This window comes from Terrapene carolina, unplaced genomic scaffold, assembly GCF_002925995.2.
Source record: "Terrapene carolina triunguis isolate 2854851 unplaced genomic scaffold, T_m_triunguis-2.0 Scaffold231, whole genome shotgun sequence".
Taxonomy (NCBI): Eukaryota; Metazoa; Chordata; order Testudines; family Emydidae; genus Terrapene; species Terrapene triunguis.
This window is the reverse complement of record NW_020664582.1, coordinates 19,981,568-20,000,803: the sequence shown is the minus strand read 5'-3', so window position 1 is coordinate 20,000,803 and position 19,236 is coordinate 19,981,568. Positions and strand designations below refer to the sequence as shown.

The window sequence follows — 19,236 nt, the reverse complement described above, 5'->3', positions numbered from 1 at the left end:
CCCCGTAGCCGCGCTGGGCCCAGGCGGTCAGAGCTGGGGCAGGTGAGGCCGGAGCGTGGCCCGGCCCGGCCCCTCTCCCAGCGTCACCCCCGCAGCCCCCCCGTGCACAGCTGGGGCAGAGCCACCCACCGCCAGGCGCTGCGCACAGCTGGGGCACAGCTGGCCCGTCAGCAGGAACCTGCGCCGGGCTCTCAGCGCGTTAGGCCCCTTTCTTCTGGACCATCCTCCTCCCTGGGCCTCGTGTCCTGCTCAGACCCAGTCCCCAGGCTGCTCCAACGCGTATTCTCCTAGCCCTGAGCTTTGGCCACCTCTCTCTTTCCCTCCCTGCCCTGGCTCCACAACAAAGAGCTTGTGTCCATGCTCAAAGGCCCTCCACAGCAAATCCCACCCAATCATTTCTCATTCACTAAAGCACTGTCACTGTCTGCCTCTGATCAGTGCAGTCTCTATCACCACCTTATCTTTTCAAACAAGCCCCTTCATGCTCTGATACTGCCCCACGGTTGGGAGGCTTGAGAATAAATGTGAAATTAAAGAATAGGTTTGCTTGAATTTGGTATAAAGAGAATGTGTTGTAAAGGAAAGGCCTTCCTTCTACTTGGTAGTCAGGGCCTGAAAATAGTGAGTTCTAAGACCAGAAGAATGGAGTAGGGAGAATGTCTGGTTTAAAAAAAAATGAGATAAGGGAAAGTTTCTAAAACAATACAGATGACTGCAGATGGTTTAAAATAAGACAAAGAATCTAGTCTCCAACATGGACCTTCCCAGCCCAGAGTGTTCTCTTAAAAGTAAAACTTATGCAAACCCAGATGCAAGGCAAAAGCTATTGGTCAGCAGGAAGGAGGGGAAGAGGAGGAGAAAAGACTTTGGGAGAAAGGAGGTTGTAAATCTTATCTGGATTAAAATTGAAAATTAGAGTAAACTGTCTCAAATTAGTTGTTGAGTGGAATTGGCTATGACATCATTTGTTTGTTGAAGGGTATGAAGAGTTATGAATTTGAGGGTTCTTTGTCAGACCCCTACCTACTCATGCTGGAGCACACCAGGATGAGATGGTTTTCCCTAAGTCTGGCCAATGTGTAAGTAGACCAATCACATGCTCACAAATACTCTCTCTGTATTGGATGTAGTGACTACTTATTTTTAGGAAGTTTAAAGTAATTGTATAAATACCATTCAGCCTTTGGATTTAATAAAGAAATTTCTGGTTAAGTTAGTGTTGTGGTAATACCTTGCATCATAAATAATGCCAACAGAGGAGCGCCCCATAAATATGCATAACACTACCTCACCATTATCCTCCTCCAAATCCCTCTTTAAAATTCCCCTTTGCTGGGATGCTTACAAAAAAAAAATTGACAACAGCTAAGCTCCTACTGTGCTGGGACCACATACTATGCTGATCAATATGGTCTTATTGTTTCCTTGTACTCCTGTCTGTCCCCATCTGTTGTTTCATCTTTTACTTAATGGTAAACTCTTTGGGACAGGGACGTTTCCCCCACCCCCATTTGTACAATGCCTAGTACAATGGATTCCTGGTCCATGACTAGGGCTCCTAGATGCTACAACACCTAGTAACAGGCACAAGCTTAACTATGCACAATTAAGACTCTTCGCATGAGTGACTTCCAAGGTCACCGGAAATCAGTGGCAGAGCCAGACACTGAACCCAGCTTTCATACTGATGAGGCGCAAGGACAATGTAGAGTTCCCGGTTATATAAAATTTATTAAGCCATTCTCCAAAATCACAAAGTACATTTGGACTGACACTTTACACAAATCCTGCCATCAGTGACTAGACACACAAGCATCTAAAGCAATGAACACTGAAAGCAATACAGGGGAATGCCTGCAGATCACTAACTCTTCTGGGGAAAGGTACCCACTGTTGAATATCAACAGTACTAAGTCTTTTCTGTGTCTGGGTGAGTTCTGGGAGCCCAGGTCTATGCATAGAGATCTTCTCGGTCTGCAGAGTAGACCTCCCCTTCCTGCAACAAGGCGAAGTTGAGGAAGTGAGATGGGCGATGGACCTCATGGTAAAACTCCTTGGGATTCGCTAGCTGCAGCTCATACTTCATGTTGGGATCATGACGAACACCTGGAATTAAGCAGTCCCATTTCAGTCCCCATGCCTGAGACTTCAGCCATTTCCACCCACACAGCTTACCCTGTTCTTCACAACCCCCTGCAGGAAGCTACTAATCATGTTTAAGGTACAAGACTGCTGTGATTAACACATGATGAACCGGACAGGTTTCCTTCCTCTTTAGCTTTCATAGAATCATTGCAAGCCCCTACTAGAAAAGAAATCTCACCTGTAGTTGGGTGGAAGTATCAAGAGACTTGAAATGGGGAGGGGGGCGGGGGAAGAAGGGGGGAGCGAGGCATGTGTATACACACACACACACACACACACACACACACACACACACTCACACTCTTTAGGCTGAGCTCTTTGCATGTATCAGAAGTGACTTGCATCTCTCCTGTCTCCCCAAAAGCTCACCATCTGCCATCCTTCTGTCCCTCTCTATTTCAGGCACTCCTTGCAAATCCCAGCCCCCTTCCTCATGCCAAGAGTTGTGTTCCACATTCTTGTGCCATGCCACCCCTATTCCCATTATTGTTCTTGGTGTGGGAAGTCATTCAGGATGTCAATGTGTTAGAAGCTATTAGGAGGATGGGCAGAGAGGAGACAGGGATACTGTTATGCTGGAAGGCATTAAATGGTACCATCAACCTGTTTGATCTACAGACAGATGTGCTTGAAACTGGCTCTACTAAACAGATGGCAGGAGCTCTGTGACCCATTTCTCCCCTTCCAGTTTTCTAATTTGCCACACACACACACACACACACACACACACACACAAAAACCCACCATCAATAGGATTCTGCCCATTGATGCCTAGAACTTTCCCTGAAATTCTGGCCTTCATCAGATGAGGCATTCAAAAGTTACCATGTCACAGACAGACACCATGGAATTGAGTGTAGGGCTTTGAAAACTCAGTCAACAAGCTGCTCAGATGTGATACAGGGCTCAGAGCACTAACAACATTCCCCTTCCCCTAACCGCCTGAGGAGGTGCACAACCTCCACTTCTCCAAGGACAGTCGGCTAAGTAGGGACTCACCCATGAAGTTGTAGTTCCAGGATCCCTGTGCTGGTACCATGAAGAAGCCAAGGAAGCGGTCTGACAGCAACATCTGCACCCTCTCATAGTGGGATGGCAGGTAGCCCTTAGGGTTGTTTCCTTTGTCTGTGTTTTGCCTGCCCCACTCATAGCCACTGGGAGTCAGCTTGTAGGCGGTCAGAGTACAGGAGCCTGGGGTAAAACTGAAGAGAAGGAAAGTGGTAGTGACCAAAACTGCAGATCAAGTGAACCCTGAGATTGAAGGGAGGAAGCTAAGTGCAAACATTTCCCCCCCAGCTGAAAGAATACTACCTCTAGCTCAGGGATGGGCAAACTTTTTGGCCCGAGGGCCACATCTGGGGATGGAAATTGTATTGCAGGCCATGAATGCTCTCAAAATTTGGGGTTGCAGGAGGGGGTGAGGGCTCTGGGGTGGGGCCAGAAATTGGAAGTTCAGGGTGCAGGAGGGGGCTCCGGGCTGGGACCGGGGGGTTCGGAGGGGGATCAGGGCTGGGGCAGGAGGTCGGGGCGCAGGGATCCAGGCGGCACTTACTTCAAGCAGCTCACAGAAGCAGTGGCATGTTCCCCCTCTGGCTCCTACACAGAGGTGCAGCCAGGTGGCTCTGCGCGCTGCCCCATCCGCAGGCGCCACCCCTGCAGCTCCCACTGGCCGCGGTTCCTGGCCACGGCATGCAAAGAGCAGGGCAAGCCCCAGACCCCGCTCCCCAGCTGGAGCTCGAAGGCCAGATTAAAACGCCGTAGTTTTCCCACCCCTGCTTTAGCTCATAGTCAAAGTGATCCACTTCCATGAAATGAGTGCAACATGTTGAGCCAGTCTCCTACACCATACCTCCCAGTCTTATCTTACTTTAATCTAGGTGCTAAACTCGCAAACACAAAACAGACTATGATATCCACCCGTGCTCCCAAAGACAGGCAGCTCACAGCATGCCCATTCCAAACCTGGCCACAGCTAGTCTTCAGAGGCCTGGATTTAGATTATTTTTCCTGTATCTGGCTCAGGCAGCCCACAGAAGCCAGGACCCAGGGGATATTTCTAGTGAAGACCTGGCTGCCTTGTGCACCTGCAGGTGATGATGATGGTTTTCTCCCCATCCCATGAGGGATTGTCAGCCATGACCTTGGCATGTGTGGTGACATCCTGCGGCGAGAGCTGAGGGGACTCATTCGGTTGCGTGTGAATCCACCCCAGGGGCTCCATTTCCTAATGAGAGAAGGCTCGTTAGAGGCAGTGACTGGTAGGTGAGCGCTCACACACACACACACACACACACACACTATAGCCTCACTATCTATAAATCATTTGATTAAAAGCCTCTCTTTCCCCAAAGCGGAATGTACCCCAAGTGAGGGACACAGGAATGAGATTCACCTTGAGGTACTCATGTTGCGGCAGCTGGCCAGGGAGATGCACCGTCTGATGAGTTCCCCATTGGGGCACCATCACAATGCACCGGATCTCCTTCACTTGGGGATTATCTGGAGGGCTCACACCATACAGGTACCCTGCAATCTAGAAATATGCACAAACATCAGTAAAATCCTTGGGTATTTTCCCTGTAAGGCCATGACAACAGGGTGCACCCACTCTACCTTGCATTTCCAAGGTCAACAGCCCTTTGTTTGGGGATCCTCACAAGCAGAGGGAACATCCCAATTTTTTTCAGTGGTAGAAACAATTACTACACAAGACTGGGGACATGGAGTTTTTGGAGCTGAACTGGAATTCAAATAGTGTGTGTAGAGCCATCACTGATGCTCAGTGGAATTCTCCTCCACCTCTGGGCCTTAGAGAATCAGAGGCAGGGTTGAGCCTCCAGGACTGGCATGTCCCAGTATGATGAGCTGGCTTTTAAATGTAGGCTTGCTGCACAGACTCACTTGGGCCCTGAGGTCTGAGATGCAGATGAATTTCTTCAGCACATTCTTGGGAAGGATGTAGGTGTAGCCCGTTTCCTTGATGTCATCAGACGAGACGTAGATGTGGTTTGTTCTCAAGTGGAGATTGGCAGCAGAGATTGCTCTGTGAATAAGAGATATTATACAGCAGCTCAGTAACAGACCTCACCTGACTGCACTCCTCCTTCCCACCCAGCACAGCAAGCCCCAGACCCCTTCCGTTACCTGACTCGCCACTCCGTCTTGGAGGAGAAGGTCTGAGTTTCATAGTTGCTGGTTGTGGAGGTGATGATTTCATCACCATGCTTGTTAACAGTGCGGGTTTGCGTGGCCGTCAGCTGCGACTGCTCCTTGGTTTGCTTCTCAATCTCTGCAATCTGTTGTCTCTGCTGAGAGGGGGCAGAGATCTCCATCCCCAGGATAATATCTCGGATCTCTGACTGCGTCAGGGATGCCACATTCACGCTGAAAAAGAAAACTCACCTGTGTGGCTAGATGTTTTAAGATGTATTCCTGAAACACCCTCCCCCACTGAGACACGAGCTCACAGAACACTAGCTAGGGGGAGAGTGGAGCAAGACCCAATTGGGGAGAGGAAAGTGGCTCACAGGGACATATTGATTGCAGCCTACACCTCAACAGCCCTTCAGCGGATGCAGGCACAAATGCTCGCACTGTACACTTGCCATGGAAGTTTTGATGCAGACACTTCATCTTCTTAGCTGAAAGTGATTAATAGAAATAACTAGCTTCCCTATTGGTCCAGGACTTCCAACTATTTGTGGGGGGAGAAAGCAGGGGAGGCCAACGGGCCCCCTTTAAGCCTCCCTCTCTGCCAGGTGGAGGAGTCTGGTAGTACAGTTGTTACTGTGGCAGGGAAAGGGGTGGTAAGGGCTGGTCCTATGCTGACAGATCTCTGCTGCTTACTTGTTCTTTTTCCCATAGTCAGCGAGGATCAGGTCCTTGAGCTGCACTTCCACCTTGATCCACTCCTCATCTGTCAGGGTGGGCCAGATGTGGTGAGGCTCCGTTATGGTGGTCTTGTCTGGTTTCAGGATCACTTTGGCACGGTCATTGTTTACATGCAGTGCCCGGAGAATCAGGATCAGACGTGAGAATGCCTATGGGAAGGAGAGATGCAGCCATTCAGCAAGGAGAAAAACCTGACATACAGGAAGATATTGGTGATTTACTCCTGCCTCAGGGGACAGTTATGTTGCAGATACAACACAGACAGTTCTGAAGTGAACTGTCATTGACTTGGAGAAAAACTCAAGCACAGTCTGGTGCCACTGCTGGGACTGAGGCTTCCTGGTACAGCAAGTCCCTAACATAAGAACATAAGAACGGCCGTACCAGGTCAGACCAAAGGTCCATCTAGCCCAGTATCCTGTCTACCGACAGTGGCCAATGCCAGGTGCCCCAGAGGGAGTGAACCTAACAGGCAATGATCAAGTGATCTCTCTCCTGCCATCCATCTCCACCCTCTGACAAACAGAGGCTAGGGACACCATTCCTTACCCATCCTGGCTAATACCCATTAATGGACTTAACCAGCATTAATTTATCCAGTTCTCTTTTAAACGCTGTTAATAGTCTTAGCCTTCACAACCTCCTCAGGTAAGGAGTTCCACAAGTTGACTGTGCGCTGCGTGAAGAAGAACTTCCTTGTATTTGTTTTAAACCTGCTGCCTATTAATTTCATTTGGTGACTCCTAGTTCTTGTATTATGGGAATAAGTAAATAACTTTTCCTTATCCACTTTCTCCACATCACTCATGATTTTATATACCTCTATCATATCCCCCCTTAGTCTCCTCTTTTCCAAGCTGAAGAGTCCTAGCCTCTTTAATCTCTCCTCATATGGGACCCGTTCCAAACCCCTAATCATTTTAGTTGCCCTTTTCTGAACCTTTTCTAGTGCCAGTATATCTTTTTTGAGATGAGACCACATCTGTACGCAGTATTCGAGATGTGGGCGTACCATCGATTTATATAAGGGCAATAATATATTCTCAGTCTTATTCTCTATCCCCTTTTTAATGATTCCTAACATCCTGTTTGCTTTTTTGACCGCCTCTGCACACTGCGTGGACATCTTCAGAGAACTATCCACGATGACCAAGATCTTTTTCCTGACTTGTTGTAGCTAAATTAGTCCCCATCATACTGCATATATAGTTGGGGTTATTTTTTCCAATGTGCATTACTTTACATTTATCCACATTAAATTTTATTTGCCATTTTGTTGCCTAATCACTTAGTTTTCTGAGATCTTTTTGAAGTTCGTCACAGTCTGCTTTGGTCTTAACTATCTTGAGAAGTTTAGTATCATCTGCAAACTTTGCCACCTCACTGTTTACCCCTTTCTCCAGATCATTTATAAATAAGTTGAATAGGATTGGTCCGAGGACTGACCCTTGTGGAACACCACTTGTTACCCCTCTCCATTCTGAGAATTTACCATTAATTCCTACCCTTTGTTCCTGGTCTTTTAATCAGTTCTCAATCCATGAAAGGATCTTCCCTTTTATCCCATGACAGCTTAATTTACCTAAGAGTCTTTGGTGAGGGACCTTGTCAAAGGCTTTCTGGAAATCTAAGTACACTATGTCCACTGAATCCCCCTTGTCCACGTTTGTTGACCTCTTCAAAAAACTCTAATGGATTAGTAAGACACGATTTCCCTTTACAGAAACCATGTTGACTATTGCTCAACAGTTTATGTTTTTCTATGTGTCTGACAATTTTATTCTTAACTATTGTTTCGACTAATTGCCCGGTACCAATGTTAGACTTACCGGTCTGTAATTGCCGAGATCACCTCTAGAGCCCTTTTTAAATATTGGCGTTACATTAGCTAACTTCCAGTCATTGGGTACAGAAGCCGATTTAAAGGACAGGTTACAAACCTTAGTTAATAGTTCCGCAACTTCACATTTGAGTTCTTTCAGAACTCTTGGGTGAATGCCATCTGGTCCCGGTGACTTGTTAATGTTAAGTTTATCAATTAATTCCAAAACCTCCTCTAGTGACACTTCAATCTGTGACAGTTCCTCAGATCTGTCACCTACAAAAGCCGGCTCAGGTTTGGGAATCTCCCTAAGATCCTCAGCCGTGAAGACTGAAGCAAAGAATCCATTTACTTTCTCCGCAATGACTTTATCGTCTTTAAGCGCTCCTTTTGTATCTCGATCATCAAGGGGCCCCACTGGTTGTTTAGCAGGCTTCCTGCTTCTGATGTCACTTAAAAAACATTTTGTTATTACCTTTGGAGTTTTTGGCTAGCCGTTCTTCAAACTCCTCTTTGGCTTTTCTTATTACATTCTTGCACTTAATTTGGCAGCGTTTATGCTCCTTTCTATTTGCCTCACTAGGATTTGACTTCCACTTTTTAAAGGAAGTCTTTTTATCTCTCACTGCTTCTTTTACATGGTTAATCCACGGTGGCTCTTTTTTAGTTCTTTTACTGTGTTTCTTAATTTGGGGTATACATTGAAGTTGGGCCTCTATTATGGTGTCTTTAAAAAGCGCCCATGCAGCTTGCAGGGATTTCACTTTAGTCACTTGTACTTTTTAACTTTGGTTTAACTAACCCCCTCATTTTTGCATAGTTCCCCCTTTTGAAATTGAATGCCACAGTGTTGGGCTGTTGAGATGTTCTTCCCACCACAGGGATGTTGAATGCTATTGTATTATGGTCACTATTTCCAAGCGGTCCTGTTATAGTTACCTCTTGGACCAGCTCCTGCGCTCCACTCAGGACTAAATCGAGAGTTGCTTCTCCCCTTGTGGGTTCCCGTACCAGCTGCTCCATGAAGCAGTCATTTAAAGTACCGAGAAATTTTATCTCTGCATTTCGTCCTGAAGTGAAATGTTCCCAGTCAATATGGGGATAATTGAAATCCCCCACTATTATTGGGTTCTTAATTTTGATAGCCTCTCTAATTTCCCTTAGCATTTCATCATCACTATCACTGTCCTGGTCAGGTGGTCTATAATAGATCCCTAATGTTATATTCTTATTAGAGCACGAAATTTCTATCCATAGAGATTCTATGGAACATGTGGATTCACTTAAGATTTTTACTTCATTTGATTCTACATTTTCTTTCACATATAGTGCCACTCCCCCCCCCGCACGACCTGTTCTGTCCTTCCGATATATTTTGTACCCCGGAATGATTGTGTCCCATTGATTGCTCTCAGTCCACCAGGTTTCTGTGATGCCTATTATATCAATATCCTCCTTTATCACAAGGCACTCTAGTTCACCCATCTTATTATTTAGACTTCTAGCATTTGTGTACAAGCACTTTAAAAACTTGTCACTGTTTATTTGTCTGCCCTTTTCTGATGTGTTAAATTCTTTTTTATGTGAATGTTTATCATCTGATCTGGCCCTTACATTATCCTCCTCCATCCTCTGCTCTTGACTATAACCTGGAGATTCTCTATCATTAGACTCTCCCCTAAGAGAAGTCTCTGTCCGATCCACATGCTCCTCTGCAGCAGTCGGCTTTCCCCCATCTCCTAGTTTAAAAACTGCTCTACAACCTTTTTAAAGACTATCAACTATAATACAAATAATTTGCAAAGCAGCCATTCGGGGTGCACCCCAGACCTTACCGTGTAGGAGGAGATGGTTTTCAGCCAATCATCATAAAGGTTGAAGAGAACCATTTGGGGCTCAGTAGCCTTCAGGATGAGATCTCCAAACTTCTCAACTTTCAGGCAGGCCTGGAAGGGCAGCTGCAGCTCTGATCCTTTGATCACAATGTTTGGGAAATCCAGCAAGTGCACCTGGAGTTGAGAGAGAGAGAGGGAGAGAAAGAACAGGAATAAAACCACACAAATTCTTCAGTATCTCCACCTGCCCCTACAGATTGTAGAACCCTGATCTAGAGCTCCACCGTGGAGCTGCTTAAGGGATTAATGCCTGTGCAACACCATATTTAGTGCATTGATACAGAAAACTCACCCCTCACTTGCCCACTCTGAAGTAAAACACATAACCCCCTGCTCTACAATGTCTAAAGGATTTTATAATGATGCCCATCCCCATAGTATCTGATCCTTTACCTCCAGTGGGTCCAGCATGCCCTTCCTGGTGACTATGATCTGCTTGGGCTGCTCCTCCACAGGGAGGGAGCGAATCAGGGCAGCCACTTCCTCAGCAGTCTTCCACTTGGCCAGCTACAGAGGAAGACAAGGTTAGAATACGATTGCACACACCACCCACCCTTCACAGGAGAAAACAGCCTGACCTTTGGGGATGAGAGGAACCCTTGAGTAAGCACCACAGCATGCGTCAGCACAGTGAAATGCTCCTGTTAATGAGCGTACTGGGCAATTAAACCATCTCGCTGTGCTCCACCAGCACATCCCCAGTCTGGCTGGGGAAGTGAACGGATTATAAAGCCTAAGGGGAGTCAATTCAACCGGTCACTTTGTGACGAGCCCCCTCAGCCTCATGTCACTGGCACTCCCTCTGTCTGGGAGGGCTGGAGGCACAATCCACTAGAGCAACTGCTGTGAGTGAACTCCTTGCCAAGCCCTGGTGGGGGAAGGCAGACAAGTTAGGATTCCGGCCCGTGGGCCCTGCTTAGGAGTGCAGGCTCTTTAGACCCCCCAAAAGCCCAGAGCCCCGACAAAAATGCACCACTAACAGTGAAATCACGAGTCCTGTCCTATAGTAGAGATTAGGCTTAGATCTCACTTTATTGGGACTTCCCAGTGCTCCAGAGAACTATCAAGCTCCCACATGGAGAAGCCTCCTGCTCACTGTTACTAAACAAGTCTCTGGAAGCAGCTAGAGTGATTCCCTGGTCCTCTGTCCCCCACACGGTCCTTGGCTCTTACCTGGCCCAGACGCTTCTGTCCTGCCCACACAGATGTATGGATGATCTTTAGGAAGAGCTGCCCAGTCCTGGGATTGAAGATGAAAATGGCCCCATTGATGGGCTTTGTGGTCAAGTTCCCTTCAAAGGTCTGGAAAAAACACCAAGGTGAAAACGCTAACGTGAGCTGTATGTGCTGGGACCAAACAGTGACAGGACAGCAAACACCTGTGTAATGAATTCTGGTTCCCAGCCCCACATAAATGTAACAGCTTCCGTGTATGTATTGCACAAACTTCCATGTCCATTAGTTCCCAGGCTCACCAGAATCCAGACTATGTCATCCCTGCCCCGGACTCCCATAGGCACAGTACGTTAGCAGACAGCCCTCCTTCCTATTCCCTCATCAAAGGTTCCTCCCACCTGCCGTGCTCACCTTGTGAATGGTAACTCTGTACACGTTGGTGTCATCTACAAACCAGATGATCTGATTGGAGAAGAGCTCCCCATAGTTCTGGGAGGAGAGATAGGGTTCTGTGGGCTCTGATGAGTAAAGCTGCAGCCCCTTGCGGATACGCTCCCTCAGTACGTACAGTGCCGGGTTTGCCTTCATAATCTTGGCCATGGCCTGCTGAATCAGAGGCTTGCTTCCAGGGAACCAGTTCCCATAAGCACTGGGGAGGAAGCAGCACAGCACTGGGTCAGTAGCAGATTTCACCGCAACTCCAGCTCAAGATCTGAAAGGCAGCAGCAGCCTTTTCCCAGAGAAGAGGCTTGGAGCATTGCCCCTCCCCACACGGGCAAGAGCAGATGCTGCAGCAGTCAGCATGTCCCATAGCAGAGATGTGGTCCATCTCTGGCCCCAGCGCACTGCTCTCCTCACAATGTCTTTGGGAGTTGTTCATCTGGCTACCCCCCCTTTGCTTCCCCACACAATGACAGGGGGGGGAAGCCACAAAGAGCACAGCAGTAAGTATACACACAGCAGTCCCCAAAGCAGCTGCAGCTGCTCCACTGGTGCCGGGGATCCCGATGGAAGTGGCCTGGCCTTCAGAAACTGCTCCCCATTCCCTTAGTGAACAGTTAGCACTGTAGACAGACATGGCTCCATCTTTCAGGCCCAGAGTGAGCCTGCAGAGAAATCCCCCAGTTAAGAATGCAAGCGACCCCAGGACTGGGCCAGTAAAACGGATTTGCTGTGACCCAACCCACCATTATTAAAAACTTAGCAGTTAGCTAGGCCTCACCCCATTCGTTGCATGTATCCTTCCCGCCTCACCCCCTCCCTCTCTGCTACCCTTACTGGCACAGAGCCTGCTCTATTTGTTCTGACACAAACCCAAGGCGCCCCTGGCCCTGTGAAAGTTTTGGCAATAAAGACGTTGAAGTCCCAAGGCTCGGGGTCATACCTGTGCAGGTTATAGGCCAGGTCAATAGCAATGAGCACGCCAGTGGGGGAGGGGTAGATACTCATGTTGTCCGTGGTGTAATCCAGGAACTTGGCTCTTGCGTAGCGCTCAATGTCATGGGAGTCATAGTCGCCCCAGCGCAGCTGGATATCAATCCAGTATTTCTGAGTGGTGGTACTGTCCATCACATCCCTGGGGAGTAGAACAGAAAAACAGCCATCAACTCCTACCTCCCAAAGGGCAGCTGCAGCCAGACCCTGCTGCAGTTGTGGCATCACCACCTTTGGCAAATAGCACTTACTGCCAAGTCTCAGCACTAAAGCCAGTTGTTAATTACGCAGAGGCAGCAAGACCCAAGTTTAGGGAGACTTCACTGTCACATCGGTACAGAGATGCTTGATGGGACAGTGATCTGAAGGAGATCAGCCTCAGTTTCATATTGGCTCAGATCAGGAAGGATTGCTATTGGTCTTACATTTAACTGGAAGGGGTCACCACCCCCTGAGGAAAGTCTCAGGTGAGGGCTCAGCCACATGAAATCTGGGGTGAGGTGCACCTGTAAAGGGACCGACTCCAGTCCATATCTTAGGGCCCCAGGACAGCAGGGTCACCAGCAGCTCTACGTTTAGTGCTGTAGCTCCTTTAATGTTGAGTGGTAGAAGCGAAGTGCTTCAGGGAGAGGGACAACAGCAGAAGTGGAACACAAGATGCTTCTGGCAGTGCCCTCCCTAGAAAAGCCAATGCAGATGCAGAGGAGGAAGAACATTGAATGTCCTGAACCAGAGCCACAACTGTCACCAAGTCATTGCTGGTGGTCAGGCCTCTGTCCTACTAGGAACCCAAAGAGACCCCTGAATGCTGAGGGACATGGGCTCCATGCTCAGGGGCTCTGCACCCCACAGAAACAGGGAGGAGAGAGACTGGACAGCACTTACTTAGAGTCTGCAAGCAGCGACGGCCGTGACACATTCCATTTATAGGAGGCAAAGAGGAGGATATCTGCACAGGAGGAGTTCATCTTATAGGACTTCCTGGGGTGGATGGTCTCCTTCTGCACGGTCTCAATCTCTAGAGCATCCAGCTCCTGATCAAACACCTGGGGAGACGGCAATCTGAATGAGGCAGAGAGCAGTGCATGGGAGGGCAGGAAGAACCCCTACCCCAGCAACAGCAGCAAGCACAGCACCAGGGAAAGCCAGCTGTGTCCCCTTGCCATCTCCTTCTGCCTGAGGTCACTGGGGGAGGTGCAGCCCTGCTGAAACTCCCATAGCAGAATAGATGCTAAATGATGGGATTTCCCTGGGCAATCTCCACTGCAGAAGGCAGGCTGTTGTAGGCTAACTCCTTGTTCCCCAAAAATTGGAAAGGGGCTTTCTGGGGGCACAGCTGGTAACAAAAAGCCTCCTTCCAGCACTGCAGAAACAGAATTACACACATCTGCACCCCCTTCCTCAATGCCCCACTCACTTGACACAAATCCATTACAATGCTCTCGTGAATCTTTTGCCACAAGTGGGCTCGGAAGATCTGAATGAGGGAAATCTTCAATGTGGGGATCTTGCCATGCATGAAGATACCTGTCAAATCCAGTTGCACTTGAAACCCGACATACACCTGACAAGAGAACAGCAACCATGAAAACATGTCACATCACAACCAGCCCCAGGCCTGGGTGAGCCCAAGATCAGAGGATTAAGCCAACTGCTGCTCTAAGGAGACATGTATTTTTACCAGTATTAGAATCTGAAGTTACCCTTTAGAGTGTGCTTTGAAGGACGGTGAGAATTAAAGAACTTGCCTCAAACACAACTCATCTAATTGTCTTCTACAGAGATACAAGTCCATGGAGAAGGTCTTTACTTACATTGGCTCTGTTAATGGTAGGAGACCACCAGAGGGTGAATCGTCTGTTGGGGATCTGGTTCAAACCCGATCTTTGGGCATTTGTCAACTTCTTCCACTTCATTGACTCCTCAAAGCCACTGGCCTTCTCCCTGAAAGGAACAGATGCAATCGAGACTGTAAGAAAGCTATCCCTCCCCAGGGAAGGGAGAGTGGCTTACTCGCAGCGAAGACCATACATAGCACAGAGTCGGGAAACGTATGGCTGGAAAGGGCCTTGAGAGGTGCATCGACACAGGGGGCTGGACTAGGTGGCCCTTTCAAGGCTCCTCCCAGCCCTGCATTTCTAAGATTTTATAACCTTGTCCATCCCCCTGCCCTGAGTCAGCAGTGTAACACTGCTGTAAAAAAGCAAACATCATTCTGGGATGTATTAGCAGGAATGTTGAAAGACACAAGAAGTAATTCTTCCACTCTACTCCACGCTGATTAGGCCTCAACTGGAGTATCGTGTCCATGTGTGGGCACCACAGAAGAGCAACAAAAATGATTAAAGGTCTAGAAAACACAACCTATGAGGGAAGATTGAAAAAATCGGGTTTGTTTAATCTGGAGAAGAGAAGACTTAGGGGAGACATGAGAATAGTTTTCAAGTACATAAAATGTTATTACAAGGAGAAGAGAAAAATTATTCTCCTTAACCTCTGAGGATAGGACAAGAAGCAATGGTCTTAAACTGCAGCAAGGGCAGTTTAGGTTGGACATTAGGAAAAACTTTCCAACTGTCATGGTAGCGAAGCACTGGAATAAAACTGCCCAGGGAGGTTGTGGAATCTCCATCACTGGAGATTTTTAAGAGCAGGTTAGACAAATACCTATCAAGGATGGTCTAGATAATACTTAGTCCTGCCATGAGTGCAGGAGACTGGACTGGACGACCTCTCGAGTCCTACGAGTCTATAAGGCGGGATCAAGAGTACCTAGACCATCCCTGACAGGTTCTTAAAATCCCCCCATGATGGGCATTCCACAATGCCCCTTGAGAATCTATTCCAGTACTTAAGTATCCTTAAGAGTTAGAAAGTTTTTCCTAATCTCCCTTGCTGCAGAATAAGCAGATTACTTCTCATCCTACCTTTAGTGGACACAGCCCTTAAAATATTCAAAGATTTAGCAGGCCCCTACCTCAATCTTTTCTCCAACCTAAACATCCTGTCCCCACTCCATCCCTTTTAAAACATTTTTCCCCCATGAGAGGTTTAGAAAACCCGACTTATTTTTGTTGCTTTCCTGTTGACTCCCCCCAGTTTGTCCACCTTGCCCAAAACCAGAGAGAATACTCCAATCAGAGGCCTCACCAATACTGAGTAGAGCGGGACAATTGCCTCCCGAGTCTTAAATACAACACTCCTGTTAATACACCCCAGAATACTAGCTTTTTTTTTTTTATTTTGCAACTGCACTATGTTGTCTCAATTTGTGATTCACTATAACCCCAGATCCTGTTTAGCAGTACTATTGCCTAGACAGTTATTTCCCAATTTGTATTTGTACATTTGATTTTTCCTCCCTAAGTGCAGTACTTTGCATTTGTCTTTGCTATGCTATAGTGAGACTGTGTTGGGGGAGAGGGGTAGCATTAGCACTACACAGGAGAGAAGTTTTCTGCAGAAAGTCTTCAGTGAATAACAGGCCCTTTCCTCACCAGAAGAGACCCTCCCAGGTTGGGAAGTAGGTTCCCTTGAAGAGGGTGTGCTCCAGGATCCCCTCCACTCCACCCAGTGCTTGGATCATATCTGTGCGGTAGTTGTTCAAGTTCCAGAGCTTCCCATCATGGCGCTGATGTGTCCACCAAAACGGGTTCTGTTTCAGGACCTGTATACAACAGAAGAAGGATGTCAGTGTAAAGAGGCTCTGCACCCAGCCCAGCTATTTAACCCTGCAGCACCCACACTGGATATCTCACTAGAGCTAGGAACCAAGAGGCCGGTGTTAATGAGTAAATTAGCTGACCCACTGGTGGAAAAAAGAGGGCAGACCCAGAACGTGAATTCACAATGGACAAGTCAGCCTGGATTCAAAAAGATGTTTAATGGCTTTCTACTGGTCAGTATTTTAGAAGTGATAAATAGGGAGAATTTATATTAGGAAGCCAGTATTTTGCAAAGAGTGCCCCTGAGTCCACATGCCGATTCTCCAGATCTGGTCACTCAGCACCCAACAGAGCGGTGTGCTGTGTGCCCCTGCAGACTCCCAGCACGGCGAGGGCGGTGTAAGGACGGGGCAGGTTACATTTCCTGACTTTTCATAAAGGCCTTTAGCAGTCCCAGCTCATGGGTCTAGTTCCTTCCTAAAGCAGAGAGACCAGGAAACTGCACCTGCTGCAGTGCAAAGGGGAGAGGAGAAATAGGCTCCTCCGCCCGCCCGGGCTGGCAGGCGCCTGCCACCCAGTACGTTTCAGAGCTTCCAAGGGCAATTCCCTGTTGGTACCTGGTACTGTTTGAAGTCTGTCCTGACCCTCCAGCCTTTATCATAAGCAAGGGTGTGCCGGTCTTTCTGGAAGAGGGTATTAATGCGAGGAATCCCTCTGTCCCATGAGTCCTCTAGATCCTCCAGAGTCAGACGCCTTGAGAGAGAGAGAGAGAGATTTCAAAACAATGGATTTAAGCCCAAAGACTCCAGCCAAATAAGGTCCTAGCTTCAGGAGTTCTTAGCAAGGGAGAGGTTTCTGCTATGTAAAGCATCTGCAGGTTCATAAAGTATCTGCTGTAGGCTACTATGATCAGTGGAAGTTGGACTTCAAAAAGCTGCCCCAACATTTGTACCAGTGATCCATCCTTGTGCTGTTGCTCCATGATGAAAGGAGATGACACTCGCTAGCATCAGTCCTTTCACCAGAGCCTCATGTCCCAGTGTTTCTCAAATGTGGCCACCAGGGCCTTTTCTTGCAGCCACAGCCATCTGAGCTGTGATGGGGGGAGCGGGGGGGCAGGAACAGGGGCGCACAAAGCAGTGGCCTCTCTCCCAGGGACGCCAGCAGCGGTGGGGCCCTGCCTCTCTCCAGAAGGGGGAACTCTGGAGGTGCAGGCAGCTGGTGAATTCCCTACTTTCCCAGGGGTAAGGGAGGCCGGCTTCGGCCACAGGGCTTTGTCCACGCAGTGGCAGGCTCTGGTTCCAGGCTCACCACCCCCACCATCGTCCCTGGGCCCCACTGCATCCCTGCCCACCTCCCCATTCAGGGCTTAAAATTTGTCCCAGGGCTTATCGGGGCTGATTAAGTCTGCTGTGAAAAGTGATATTAACATACAAACAAATATCACTTTTCACAGTAGAAGACTTACCAGCTACCAAGTCTTAGAAGAAAAAAAAAAAGAAACAACCAAAAAAGCAAAAGAAACAACAAAAAGACAAGAACATGCAAAGCGCTTTTTGTGTTTCTATTCTGTTTAGGTCCAGTAAAGAATAGAGACAACTGTAAATTTTTATTACTGAGTCTGAAAAACCCTACATAAATAAATTACAATGATTTGGATATGTATATGTGCATATTTATTTGTTTTTCCTAAAGCTAATTAAGTATTTTAGGAAAAATTGTCAGCGTGGCCATCAGCAAGAGTTGGTGGCCACATTCTGAGGCCACCACAAAATTTGTTGTGAGAACCCCAGCTCTAGACTGTCTTTCTGTCCCAGTTACCTTGCAGAGGCTGGCCCCACCACCTCTGGGAGATGGAATGTGCCATTACAGAAACCCAGCAGGGCCTTTACGCTTGTAGTTAAGCAGAGTTCTGAAGACAAGCGGGGTCTCCAGGATTCTGCTTACATGCCATTCCATACTCTGCCCCACAACTAACCCATCTGAGTGCAGAGTGGAAACACACCTGTTCTGGGCAATAGCCTCCTGCCTCTTGAGGGCGTATTCTGCCCACACTCTCTGCGAGTCAATGAACTCGCTCTCCCATGGCTGGATGTAGCGGTACAGATTTGGGATCAGCTGGTCTTCCTCATGGCTCATCCCTGAGCGGAAGTGAGTGATGCCGACATCTGTCTGCTTGGACCATCTGTAGCAAAGAGGCAGAGGCAACAAGTGAGGGAGGGTGGTGGATCTGTCATGGCTAAGTACACCATCAAGGTCGTGATGGAGATGACAGACCCCTATAACAGGGCACAAAAGTTAACGTACAGGGCGGAAGGTCCCAATAATACCCTACAAATCCTGCCAGAGCCCCAACCACTAGTGGCATTCTTGGAATAATTATTTCCCTTCTCATTCTCAGAATCTTGCACCGAGCAGTGTGACTCACCTCAGGTCAGACTGGGGGATAAGAACATGGCCCATGGACAGCATGCCCAACCCCCCCAGCTCTTTGGGGGTGTAGAATACCACTGGGGGGAAGCGGCTTGGCATCTTGGAGTTCAAGCCAATTTTGATTCGGGTCTGAATCTTGTTCTCACACTTCACCAGCAGGTCAAGCAGCTCCTGCGTGTTCACGACAGCCTCCCGGAAATACGTCATCAGGCCAATCAGGGCTGTGTTCCATTTGTTCACAATCTAGAGACAAAAGCAAAGGGTCGTCATCTCAGCAACTCCAGCCAGTGCCTAAGGATAGCCACGTCAGACAATCTCTTTGTTACCTTTGTGAAGGTTGTGGAGCCAGAGGCCATGAGTATCTGCCTCACTCGGTTGTGAAACCTCTGCATAGACTCATCATCGACACGCAGAAAGCACTGAGCTGTGCGCTCCTTGGTCACCTGCAACAGAAGCACATGGACAATCAATTCAACTTAACTGGGAGTCCCCTATCCAACAAACATAATGAGGTGATTTCCACCCCTTCTACACCATCATTGAAAGGTATCACACACACACCCTCTCTCCAAAGGGTGTAGGGGGGTGGCAGTGAGAACTTTAGGAGACTTCTCTGCACTCATACTGCAGTTAAGAAGTTACCTTTCATGGCACCAGCACAGCTTCTCTGCTCTTCAGTCTTCATGCCCACCCACTTTCTAGTTCACGCCAAGATCCATTCACAGACACTCGATCTCTTCTGGACAAGAGCTAACCCAACCAGCCACTTGGCTCT

At 48.0% G+C, this 19,236-nt stretch overlaps 1 protein-coding gene across 1 annotated transcript in view; it reads right to left on the bottom strand.

The window, feature by feature from the left end:
* Positions 1-1,706: 1,706 nt before the first annotated feature.
* Positions 1,707-19,236, bottom strand: part of PRPF8 (pre-mRNA processing factor 8) — a 31,351-nt gene continuing 13,821 nt past the window's right edge. Inside the window, exons 23-42 of the mRNA XM_024194378.2 lie at positions 18,788-18,904; positions 18,457-18,704; positions 18,034-18,213; positions 16,646-16,781; positions 15,861-16,030; positions 14,178-14,307; positions 13,781-13,927; positions 13,249-13,409; positions 12,314-12,505; positions 11,341-11,578; positions 10,927-11,055; positions 10,147-10,260; positions 9,694-9,867; positions 5,992-6,185; positions 5,290-5,529; positions 5,047-5,188; positions 4,538-4,678; positions 4,230-4,369; positions 3,145-3,347; positions 1,707-2,106 (exon numbers count right to left, since the gene is read on the bottom strand). Coding sequence (XP_024050146.1) covers positions 1,952-2,106; positions 3,145-3,347; positions 4,230-4,369; positions 4,538-4,678; positions 5,047-5,188; positions 5,290-5,529; positions 5,992-6,185; positions 9,694-9,867; positions 10,147-10,260; positions 10,927-11,055; positions 11,341-11,578; positions 12,314-12,505; positions 13,249-13,409; positions 13,781-13,927; positions 14,178-14,307; positions 15,861-16,030; positions 16,646-16,781; positions 18,034-18,213; positions 18,457-18,704; positions 18,788-18,904 — 3,351 coding nt within the window. The 3' untranslated portion in view covers positions 1,707-1,951. The remainder of the gene's footprint in view (positions 2,107-3,144; positions 3,348-4,229; positions 4,370-4,537; positions 4,679-5,046; positions 5,189-5,289; positions 5,530-5,991; positions 6,186-9,693; positions 9,868-10,146; positions 10,261-10,926; positions 11,056-11,340; positions 11,579-12,313; positions 12,506-13,248; positions 13,410-13,780; positions 13,928-14,177; positions 14,308-15,860; positions 16,031-16,645; positions 16,782-18,033; positions 18,214-18,456; positions 18,705-18,787; positions 18,905-19,236) is intronic.